Here is a 12,683-nt window from a genome sequence, read left to right on the forward strand (position 1 = left end):
AGGAGATGGTCGGGAATATAGGTTCTAGATTGGTTAGATCGGTTTAGATGCCAAAGACACACTCAAAGGAGAGTTTCCCCACTCGCTCCTGGAATTAGCCAGCCTAGGGGAGGCAGTCTTTCCCAGATTAAAAAGACCTCAAAGCTGGAGCATGGAGAAAACAACGGGAGCAGAACATCTCATTAAGTGTTTTCTTCTCCTGCCATGTCTTCCCCATTTCCCGTCTCTGCCTGTCTGAATGCTGAATTCTTCTTCGTACGTCGTCTGCGTTATAACATTTACACTCCGCTCTGCAACCGGTTTGCACAGTTGTCTAGATATGGACTCGAGTAAGAGTCTCACCCTTACCACCAGTTCCTTCCTGTGGCTGACCATCCCTAGGCATTTTAATTTGACCTATGTCTTATTTAGCTGTCTCTCCTTATCTAGTGGTTTCCCTGGGAAGCAAGCACCAGAGGTGTTCTGTGTCTGTAGCATATTTGACAATGTTGTCTTGGTTAGCACTAGCCCGCACAGTTATAAAATTCTTGGTTAACTCCTTCCATTGTGTTCAGTGTTGTAGAGAAGCCCGGGGCAGGCTGGTTTCTGGTGTCCATTAGCCCTTGTGTTACCTGTGTGTGTCTTTTTTTTTTCTGTTAAGAATAACAGCAGTAGCATTTCTTTATAGACATGCTTTAAAAACAGAAGCATCCTACATACAGTCAACCTCCAAGTTCATCTCTCCCCTCCACTGAGGACAACTTTCCCTATTATGTCTTTGAATATCTTGTTTGTTAGATGAAATAGTCAGTAGGACTCAACTTAGGACCCACCTCCTTCCATCTTTCTTTTCCTCTGTACATTCTTTATGATCATTCAATCTGTCCCAACCACCTTACCAACTCAAGCGAAACTGTCTACATGTCCTCATTTTCAATATACCGACTGGCTGTTTTCAATTTCTAGCTCATTCTGCTCTCAGTCATTACTTTGTTTCCTTAAATAGGAATCCCTGTCCATCTGTGTTTGATCTTCTTATCTTGTTCTGGTTTCTTCTTTAGATTTTTTTTTTCAGGTTCTAATTTCTCCTGGAGTTGAGCATTGACAGTGTATATTTTGCACAGAAATGCAGTTTGGCTTTTTTCTGTGTTCTTGCATCTCTGGGTCCATCCTGACATCTGCCTCCTGTGTGTTTCCATTCTTCCTTCCTTCTACCTTCTATCTTTCCTTCCTCTTTTAACTCTAGTATTTTTGTCTAGCTGCCATGTCACTCATTTTCATTTCAGTTCTTTCTGATCCGGCCACTTCTATCTGGTTTTCCTCTCTTCTCTTTGTGTGCAGGGCAGGTTTATTTTTGTTCACTCCCTCCTGCCTCGGCTGAGCTCTCTGTGTCCTCTTCCTCCTCCTCCTCCTCCTCCTCCTCCTCCTCCTCCTCTTCCTCCTCCTCCTCCTCCTCGGTGGTTTAGCTGCGGACTGGTGCTTGGGTGGGCGTCTTCGCCGCTTGAGTGGGCGGGACGGAGAAGTGGAGGCGAAGCTGTGAGCGGTAGCTTTGGTAGGACTGCCTTTCTGCTGCTTTTCTTTTCCTTCGTTCAGAGTCCGAAACTTGAGTTCATTGTGCCAAGATGGGATATTTCTGTTCCCGCGGCCGGGGATTAGTGGGGTTTGGAGCACAATTTAGGATAGAAACATAGCGAGAGTCTGCATAGATGTTTATTATCCAGACTTGACCCAACCCTCCCCAGGAGCCATTCACTCTTCTGCCAGGCCAAGGGAAGAAAAGATAGGTAAAATCCCAGGACTTTGGCCACTCTGCTGTTTTCCAGAAGTGCGACTTGCAGGCATGAGGTAGCTTCAGCTGGAATTGTTCATACGTCTCCTGCCACTCACTTCATCAGAAAAGATGGCTTTATTTGTTTACTTTTAGTCTTCCCTTCTGGTAAACCCCAACGTATTGTTCAAGGTAAGCAATTCTGATACAGTACCAGGCACCCGTTGCTCCCTTCCTCTCCCCTCCTTGGTGGGAAAAGCTACATGGCAAGACAGACAGCAGCTTCTCTCTTGTCTTTGCAGTGTTGGTAGAGTGTAGAACCTTCTGGAGAAACTTTCTTCCTGACTTCCCTCCACAGGCTGCCTACTCACTCTGTCCACTTCCTTCCTTGTTCTGTGCTCTGGCTTTCTTTGAAGTTTCCTTCTTCTCCAGAACCCACTCTTGAGCCAGGTGGTGAGAGGCATGCTTGTAATCACAGCATGCAAGAGGCTGAGGCGAGAGGACCCACACAAGTCCAAGGCTAGCCCAGACTATATAGTGACACTCTATCTCAAAACAAACAAACCCAACAAAACCCTTATTCTTTGAGGGAGGAAGAAAAGGAGCCTCACAGGTGGGGGGCACCACATTATTTCTAGGAAATTCTGTTTTTAGCCATTGTTTTTTTTAAATATGGCCCTTTCCTATATTTGCATGTTGTTGTATGAAGAGGCAGTTTGTTTATTTGTTTACTTTTTGGTTGTTTATTTGGTTGCTTCCAGGAAGATGGCGTTTGGTCCTGGTATCCAGTTACGGGATTGCTATTTTACAAGAGCTAGACGACCTACTTAGTTTCTTTTCTCCTTTCCATCCTCATTCCTCTTCCTCCTCCTCATTTCCCTCAACTTAAAAGAATTTTTTAGGTGGAAGCCTCTGGTGTGTCCTTCATATGACATTAGATTTGTTATGTTTCAGTTACACACAGAGTTTCTGGAGCTCCCTGCCTAACTGACTCTCTGCTAAGTGTGGTAGAAATATAGAATGAAGCCACAGCTGACACAGCTTTGCCACTTGACACGTGGAACTGTCCATGAGCAATAAATGCCAGCAGAAAACCCAAGAGTTGGCAGGTAGCTACAGGAACATCTAGTCTAATGTTATATACCCAGAAACATAGGCTGCCTGTTCGTTCCCCGACAGATGGTCCTTAGCCTTCATTTGAATAACTGAAATATCAGGGAACCTGTAATACCATTCTGTTATCAGAAAGGATCAAATTGTTTAAAACTTAATTACTGAGGCCAAGTGTGCCTCCTTCCCTCTGTAGCTAGAGTTTTCCTGCCTGGCCCACAGTCAGGACAAGTCTCTCTCACCTGCTAGTCCCACAGCCACTCAGACCCAACCAAGTAAACACAGAGACTTATGTTGCTTTCAAACTGTATGGCCGTGGCAGGCTTCTTGCTAACTGTTCTTATAGCTTAAATTAATCCATTTCCATTAATCTATACCTTGCCACATGGCTCATGGCTTACCAGCATCTTCACATGCTGTTCCTCATCGTGGTGGCTGGCAGTGTCTCTCTGACTCAGCCTTCCACTTCCCAGCTTTATTCTCCTCCTTGCCCCGCCTATACTTCCTGCCTAGCCAAACGGCCAATCAGTGTTTTATTGATTAATTAGCAACACATTTGCCATACATCCCACAGCATCCCTCCCTGCTTGGTCTCCTCTGGTGACAAGAATCCCAGCCTTAACTCCATTTAAATGATTGCTACAACTCTGTCTTCAGTCCTGATCTCTAGCCTGGCCTGTAATTCTGGAAAATGGACAAGCAAGTTTGGAACACTGCTAGGTCAAAGGCCCTGGAAGACAGTAAATATGAGTAGACTGCTGCATGGAAATACAGAACACTCACTCTGCAGGATAGGGATCCTGAAGTGGCTCAAATGAAAGAAGTGTGAGGCTTTTACTTTGCTCTAAATATGCTGTGACTACACAGTAAGTCACAGCAAGCCTATCCTGCATGGATGCAAAGGTCAATGACAAGGATGGTGGCCAATGTCCTGTGTTAAAATTGCTAGAGTACACCTAGGTCTCTTAAACAGCAACAAAGCAAAATATGTATAGACCTGGGATGGTGTCTAGAGAGCATGAACTGTAGGATTCCCTAAAGAGCAACTGGGAATAGGGGACAGATCCAGGAAAGGGCTGGTTTGCAGGGCCCAAAAGCTGTTCAAGCAGAAGAGAGATTTATGGTTTGCTCTCTCTGTTTCCCGGATACAATCCTGCATCATTTCAGGAGGCATCATAGGCTGTTTGTTGGCTCTGTTGATGAGCAGGCATCCGTATTTCTGTGACAGGGCTGGTGACCTTAGCTTTATCCTGGAAAACACCCGCTTCTGTTACTATTTGGTGGCAAACCAGATGTTGATTTCTAGGTAGGAGCTAGAAAACAGCACTTTTGAATTTATTTGGGAAAGAATTATCAGTCAAGAGATCCCTTGAAGAGTCTGCCAAATAGGGAGGTTTTCTCCAAACACCATAACCAAAGAACCAACCAGCTTCCAGTTGCCATCACAACTAAACGCTGATGTATGCTCTGACTTGACACAGTGGAGCGTGACGGGAACGAACAGCTGGGGACAGACAGATGTTGGTTTGCAGTCAGGCTGTGTCATTTACTGTGCCTGTAATCTTCAGCAGGTTACCAACTGTGATGAGCCTTGTGTTATCCACCTGTAAAATGGGATGATTGAGAAGCAGCTCGTCAGGGCTCTGTGAGGGTAAAGTAAGGTAGATGATAATTGTAAGGTCTCTGGCATGTGACAAAGTGTCTACAAGTGTTGACAGTCTTCCTGAGGCCTGAAACTATCGGCTAGTATGATTTCCAACAGGCATCCTCTAAGGAAGCGCTCTTATTTTCCAGGGGTCTCTTCTGAACTCGCCCCTGGAACTGAGGAAGAAGAGTCAAAGAGTGGTCTGGATGTGATGCCCAACATTTCTGACATATTGCTGCGCAAACTGAGGGTTCACAAGTCACTCACCGGAAGGTAAAATCAGAACCTCAGCTTTTGAAGACCTTTCAGGGGGCACCCATGTTAGAGCCGGGGTGGAACACAAAGGAGTATCAGTCTTGGTCCTTATCCCAGAAGGGATACAGTTTAGTGGTCCAGGCAGGGCTGATGCATCCAAACACAAAGTACTTTCCAATGCCAGGAGTATATGGGATTCACAGCCAAGAACCTTTGAGGACAAAAGAGTCACCAGAGCTGTGAGAGTGGTGAGCTTTGGGCCACAGGGCACATGGTTCAATCCAATGAACCTTTTGCCTGTGGGACATGCTGTATATGGAGAGATGGACAACATCCAAAACCACATGAAGAACTGAGCAGACTTCTATTCACAGGGAGCGAGTGCCTTTTTTCCTCCAGCTTCATTGCTCTTAGGAGAGTCCAAGTGTTCTGCCATGGGCAGAGACCATGTGTGGGCAGGGACTTGGGACAATGTCAACACAGAACACATCCTTGAGAACTGGATCGGAGAATAAAGCATAGGGATTTGGGATAATGAAGTTGCTAGGAGGACCATAAAGCAGGACAATACAGAGAATGGCATCAGAGTGAGGCATGTGGAGAGTCAAAGAAGGTCTTGACGGCGGGATAGTAAGGGGTTCAGGATGCAAGAAGAAGCCACACATGCAAAGACTTGGTGAGTAGCTTTCCAAACAAAAGGAGTAGTTTTAAGAAACAGCAGTGAGACAACTGGCAGATCACATGCAAAAGAGCGAAGCTACCGTAGTATGCAGACACCTGCTCAAAACGGACCACAGACCTAAGTGGAAGGGATAATGCTGTAGAACACTTGGGGGGGAAACAGCAAGAGGCAATCCTTAGGAGCGGTGAGCTTGAGCTGGTCCACGGCTTTAGATAAGACAGGAAAAGCACAAGCGTAAGGTTTAGAAAGAAGAGGTGAAAAGTTCGTCACCATCATAATAATCCTGATAAAAAGCCTGCCCTGTCAATGCTGTCTAGAAAGTGAAAAGCAACCCACAGAATGGGGACAAATATATTTACCTGGTAAGGTACATGTTTCTAGAGTCTGCAAAGAATTCTTGTAATTCTATTAAATTTAAATAAAGAGTTTCCCAAAATGGGCAAAGGATTTAAACAGACATGTCAAAGAGGGCACACAGGTTTACCTGAGAAGACACTCCATTACTCCATTGTCTTGGAGACCTGTGGTTCCACCTCCTTGCTGCACATGCAAGTCTTGAGCTCTGCCTTAAGAACTGGCTGTGCCATGTAACCACTTGGCTGACATCACACCACCCTGTTCCTTACTGTACATATACTGATGTGTTCTGTAGTCCAAGGCAGAATGTGTCACCAAAGTAGAAAACCAAGCTTGCTGAATTAATTATGGAAAGATGTAAATTTCATGTAATACCCAAATGAACCTAGCTGTCTGAGGCACATTCTGAGCACTTTCATAACCCCCAGACATATGCCTGCTCTACATAACAACGAGAGAGTGCATTGACCCTCAGAGGACAGGGCCTGTGGGGTGGGGCTGTGACAAGAATTGAAAGCATCAGACACCTTTGCTGTTGTTTGTCCCCATGCTCTGTTTTCTGTGGCTTGATGGCCACAGGGTCTTGCTGTCTCATCCTGACAGGAAGGCTCTCAATGTCCCTTGTCAAGGGTGAGAACCAGCCCTTTGCAGAGAAGGTTGACCCCTGCCTTTGCTCTCGGGGTCCCTCCGTACCCATCCAAGGGAGGAAAACTGTGTTTCCTGAGAAGTTTATTGATGGCCTGCTTGCTTGCCAAGTCCTCTGACGCGAGTTGGACCCCTTCTGGCCTCCCCACCCAGCACAGGAAAGCGCCTGTGTGGTATTTATGTTATCTGGGCTTCCAATGGGCCCAGCTTGAGTTACTAAGTGCTGCACTGGCAGCCACATGGAGTGGGTGTGCAGATAAGGAGTCTGCTGACTGGGACAGGCTATGGAAACTGCACAGAAACCTCTCAGGTTTCTGTGTCAGCTGGTACTCACTCGCCACCCTGATTCCAGGCTTCGGAGAATCTCGCTGCAATGAACACTACCAACCCCTTTCTTATCTTGTAGTTTCTAGACCAAATGGATGTTTGTCACAGTCTTCAGAGTCTAGGAAGGAAGGATCAGTCTTTGCAGTGTTAGAAGCCCCTCAAAAGCTACAGTTCAGATCAGACACATAGTTAGTAAGTGAAAAATTCATGTGTGTTTTCTGATTCCTCACAGCCTGGGGGTGAATAGTAATAATAGCCAAGATGTCATATACAGCTAACCCGAAGTGGGCGTTGGTTCCAGGACACACACACACAGCACAGATACCAAAATCCAAATGCTCCAGACCTTGTACAAAATGACACAGTATTTACATAGTCTATACAACCCTCCCATACTTTAAATGATCAATTCAGGATTTATGATAGCCAATGTAGTATAAATTCTATATAAATAAGTGCAATTCTGTGTTGCTTAGAGAATGTGGCCAAAGAAGTCTGAATAAATTCTGTATAGACATAATTTGTTTTAAAGCTTTCAATATATAGTTGGTTGGTTCCAGGAATATGGAACTGGTGTGTGTGAAAGACTACACTGTATTTACACACATACATACTACACACATGTTCATGCATATGTATGTGTATGTGCAAATATATATATATACACACATTCTTTATAAGGCTTACATAAGGTAGCTGTTATTATTCTGGTTTTTACATATGAGCAAGTTGGAATTTAGAGGGTTCATAGTGATTGTCCTGGAGGGCTGACCCCAACATCTAATGTTTTCCACATCACCTCTCTAAAGGTCAGTGGCTCACAGAGGACAGAGGGGACAAAGAAGATTCTGGATCCTTGTCCTCTCACAAACTCTGCTCAGTCCTTTTCTGGCAATGCATGGTCATCCGAAGTCACCTTCTGCTTTAGTTAATGGGTTGGATAATGCTCACTCGTGCGTTTTTTCTCCTTCACAGCGCCCCTCCACTCACGGAAAAGGAAGTTGAGGTAAGTGATTCAAGGGCTTTGTGAGATGTGGCGACTCTCTTTGCTGAGGTTTATCCAAACATTGCTTCCTCCAGCCTGTGGCCCCAACATTCTTACACAAGAGTGAGAACAAGTGACTGTGGAATATTCTGGATCTTTGTTCCCAGCCCACTGCTGAGTTTTTCTTGCCTGCCTCCATTTACAGAGGATTTTGACAAGTCTTGTTGGAGGTGAGAAGGTTGCTGATGCCTCTACCTTCAGAGACTGTTTTTTTTTTTTTTTTTTGTTTGTTTGTTTTTTTTTTTTGTTTTTTTCAAGACAGGGTTTCTCTGTGTAGCTTTGCGCCTTTCCTGGGACTCACTTGGTAGCCCAGGCTGGCCTCAAACTCACAGAGATCCGCCTGTCTCTGCCTCCCAAGTGCTGGGATTAAAGGCGTGCGCCGCCGCCGCCGCCGCCGCCGCCGCCGCCGCCGCCGCCGCCGCCGCCACCACCACCACCCGGCCCTTCAGAGACTGTTAATGTCCCTTGATGGATGGGTTTCTATTATTTCAATTTTTAAAAAATGTGGCCAGATTTCAAGCTTGAGACTTTGGTCTGGAGGACAAAGTTGCTTGTTCCTGAGAGTTTGGGTAGCAGGAAGGCCAACTCAGCTAACAGTGTGAAAGCTGTTGTCACTGCCTTCCTTGATCTGACCATGACAACCCTGTGGGCTCCTTGTCCCCATGTTGGGTGATGGGTGAGCTGAGAAGAACTTTCATTCTGGTGAAGGGACAGATGGACAAGAAACATGGCAGAGGTGAGACAGGGAGGATTGGTGAAGTGGACCAGATAAGTGAGCAAAGGAAGATAGACAACCTGGAGTGTCTACCCCAGGTGGCACAATGACCTCAAACCAGATGTAGTAACTGTAGCGTGCGCATAGCCCTCCATCCAGCTGATCTCCCAGTTGCTCTGCAAAGTGGACAGAGCAAGACTTAAAGCAGAAGAGAAACCGGGCAATAAAACAATCACTCAAGGTCCCAGACTCAAGATTTACCAAGAGGAAGAGTTGGATATCAATATTCCAACTGACTTCAGGACCCTTCGAGTCAGGCATAGAGAGCTAAGCATTGAGAATTGTTCACAGACTGAGGCTGGGTAGGAGAGAATCCCCATCACTGGGCTGTGAGTCGAAGTCCACCCCAGCATCTGTGGAGATTGACCATGGCAGCTCACTTAATGCCAGGTCCTGTCTTCAGATGTGTGCTCGCACAGCCCTCAACACGGTGGGAGTAAAACAGACTTGGGAACCAGGTCATCTAAGGTCAAGTCCTTGCTCTGCTGCTACCTCTGTCTCCTTGAACAAGTTCATGATGGCTCTAGTCCTGGTCTCTTTGCCTGTAAATGGGTGTAGGAGTCTTCACTCCAGAGAGTCGTTGTGGGGTTAAATGTAGCAAGTCTACAAAATTCACACTGTGATGATCAATCAGGGGTTATTTTCAGTAGAACCACCGTCATCATCTAGGGGTCAGTTCTTGTCTGGAGATAACTGCCATTGGCCGTGCTATGTGAACTTCAGAAGCCAGACAGAGTCAGTGACCACAGAGTACATGAGCTGATGAGATGGCTAGAGAGTAAAAGTATATACTGTGTTAGCTGCCAACCTCATGATCCACGGTACACAGAAAGAACCAACTCCCTGACCTCTACATGTATGTTGTTGCACACACACACACACACACATACCACACCACACACACACACCACACCACACACACACACACCACACCACACACACACATACCACACTATACCACACACACACACCACACTACAACACACACACACACACATACACACTACACCACACACACCACACACCACACCACACACACATACCACACCATGCCATACACACACACACACACACTACAACACACACACACACACACACACCACACCACACCATACACACACACATACCACACTACACCACACACACACACACACACACACACACCACACTATACCACACACACACACCACACTACAACACACACACACACACACACACTACACCACACACACCACACACCACACCACACACACATACACACTACAACACACACACACACACACTACACCACACACACATACACACCGCACACCACACCACACCACACCACACACACATACCACACCACGCCATACACACACACACATACACACTACAACACACACACATACCACACCACACCATACACACACACATACACGCACATACCACACTACACCACACACACACACACACACACACACACCACACCGCACCATACACACACACACCACACTACACCACACACACACACACACACACACCACAAAAGAAGAAAGAGAAAGAAAGCAAGTTGCTCCTCCCACTTGCTTCAGGCAGGGCAGAGGAAGCAACTGGAATTGAAGGCCCCTCCCTCACGTCCTTCTATTTCTTGTGTGGAGTCCATTTGTCTATTTTTCTTCCCCAGTAGTAATGTATTGCAGTGAGTGGTATTAATAGGATGAGCCTAGTTCTTGGTAGCTTCCTGTTACCCTAGGAATTCCATATCTGATCAACGCCACCTTTAAAAACTTCATTCTTGGGGGCTGGAGATGGCTCAGTGGTTAAGGCTCCAGAGGACCTATGCTCAACTCCCAGCACCCACATGGTAGCTTACAACCAACCATCTGTAACTCCAGTTCCAGGAGATCCAACTCCCTCTTCTGGCTTCCAAGGACACTGTACTCATGGTGTGCAGACATACACACAGGCAAAACACCCATGCACACAGAATGTTTTAAAAATTAAAAAAAAAATTATTCCCATATGGTGTGTTTTGTCTTGGACTGGACTATTTATTCCTGGAAGTTTATCTCAACAGATCCATGCCTGGCCTTGTCTAACATGGAAGTTACTTAAAATTGACAGAGGAATTAGAAATAATGAGGCTGGACACTGAAGTTTGCTTTAAATCCACAAGACTGAAGCTCACCTGGCACTTCTTTAGATCAGAGATTTGATGCAAACTTCCCACTCCTCTACAACCCGCCCCCCCCCCTCACTCCCACACACAGTAGATCCCAGTACGAATCCAGACTGCTTACAGGGCCAGCTGTACTGGTCTAAACCTATCTCAACCCAAACACGGGCGCTCACGTCACACTCTTGATTCAGGGAAAGGCAGAATGCTATTGTCTGATGGTTACATTTGTCCTCTGCAGCTCAAGGGTTGTCATTTGTGCATTTTTGTGTATTTCACTGTGAAGGGGGCTTCATCTGCACCTGGGGGCCTTGGTGACTAGTTCCAAGGACTCTGGTAAGGAACTTGAGCAAGAATCCCACCTGCGGCCTTACTGGCAGCAGTGACTTCTCCCAGCACCTCTACCACACTCTTGTTCCCAACAGAACGTGTTTGTACAACTGTCCTTGGCCTTTAGAAATGACAGCTACACCTTGGAATCTAGAATTAACCAGGCTGAAAGGGAACGCAACCTGACGGAAGAGAACACTGAGAAGGAACTGGAAAACTTCAAAGCTTCCATTACGGTAATTAGGGGCCTAGTTTAAGGAGTCCTTGCAGAGCTGCTGTCTCCAAGGGTGAGGCCCAATATCACACTCCTCTCACTAAGCAGTAGCGGAAGTTATCTCTGGAAAGGAGAAGGGAGCCACAGTCCTGACAGAGCCTTCCGCAAAGGACAAGGAGTAGCTGAGACAAGATCCTGAGGGTTTGGGCAGCTCCTTAGGAGGGGGCTGGTTGGCTTGGATATGACTCCTTTGAGACCAGCCAGATGTAGTGTGTCTCCACTGGGCTTCTCCAGTATCTGGAAGACACTGTGGCCTGGGCTCTGTTGGAGTTTCTTCTCCTAGCCAGGATGAGACCCAGGGCTTGTTTCCTGAAAATGAATCCAGCTTTGGCATGCATCGGTCAGCTCAAGCTGCTATAGTGAATTACCATTGGCCTGGCTGGTTTAAACAACAAACATGTTGTTTCTCTTAACTCTAGAGGCTAGAAATCCAAGCTTAGGGTTCCAGCGTGGTCAGGTCCTTACTGAAACCCTCTTCAGACGTGTAGATGGCCAGCCTCTCATTATAGCCTGACATGGTGGAAAGAGAATAAGAGAAATTTCTGGGGCCCCTGATGTGTGAGCACTGCTCCTATTTACAAGGACTCTGCCCTTGTGATGGCGTCACTTCCCAAGGACCCATTGTCCCCCCCCCCCCCCCCCTGTGCATTGGGGTTAGGTTCTCAGCATGCACATGTGGAAAAACAGTTTGGAAACTCTGGGTGATGCCCCTTGTCATCCCTCAGTCCTCAGCATCCATCTGGCACCACTGTGAGCACCGAGAGACCTATCAGAAGCTTCTGGAAGACATCGCGGTCTTGCATCGCCTGGCTGCCCGCCTCTCCAGCCGGGCTGAAGTGGTTGGGGCTGTGCGCCAGGTGAGCCCTCCAGCCCTAGGCCTTGCTGGCTGACACTGTTCCAACTGTAGTCATTAGCACCATGACCCAAACAGGGACCAGAAGAGGCACCACCCCTGGATGACCGGCTTAGGCCAGGCATTCTATATAGGTTGTTGAGATATTCCAACATAGTTGGTGCCTACCAACCCTTCCAAGTATGCCTTGGGGGATTTTCTGTGGACTTGGAAATTTGAGGTAGACTATGTACTGCCTTCCTCCCTTAGAGCTGGTCCACCATAGTTAAGTTAGAGAATTCCCTATGAAAGAAGTCTATTTAGCTTTTCCTGTGTGTTTTGTAAATCTATGTGACTGGGAGCTTCTCTCTCGTCATTGTTCTCACAAAATGCATACTCAGCTCCTGCAGAACCAGTGTTGGACAGCACATGCTTCAGGTGAAAGTGCTGTTTCATTCAACCCACCCAGTGACCCCGTAAAGTGGCCTCCATCCCCCATCC

General features: G+C 46.7%; 1 protein-coding gene across 2 annotated transcripts in view; it reads left to right on the forward strand.

Moving 5' to 3' along the window:
- The window catches only part of Irag1 (inositol 1,4,5-triphosphate receptor associated 1), a 108,733-nt gene that overhangs the window by 69,628 nt on the left and 26,422 nt on the right, over nucleotides 1-12,683 (forward strand). For both annotated transcript variants that reach the window (XM_059268848.1, XM_059268840.1), the window contains 4 exons: nucleotides 4,652-4,775; nucleotides 7,744-7,774; nucleotides 11,172-11,312; nucleotides 12,076-12,207. In XM_059268848.1, the coding sequence (XP_059124831.1) occupies nucleotides 4,652-4,775; nucleotides 7,744-7,774; nucleotides 11,172-11,312; nucleotides 12,076-12,207 (428 nt within the window). The remainder of the gene's footprint in view (nucleotides 1-4,651; nucleotides 4,776-7,743; nucleotides 7,775-11,171; nucleotides 11,313-12,075; nucleotides 12,208-12,683) is intronic.

Source organism: Peromyscus eremicus, chromosome 1 (genome assembly GCF_949786415.1).
Source record: "Peromyscus eremicus chromosome 1, PerEre_H2_v1, whole genome shotgun sequence".
In the NCBI taxonomy this organism is placed as follows: domain Eukaryota; kingdom Metazoa; phylum Chordata; class Mammalia; order Rodentia; family Cricetidae; genus Peromyscus; species Peromyscus eremicus.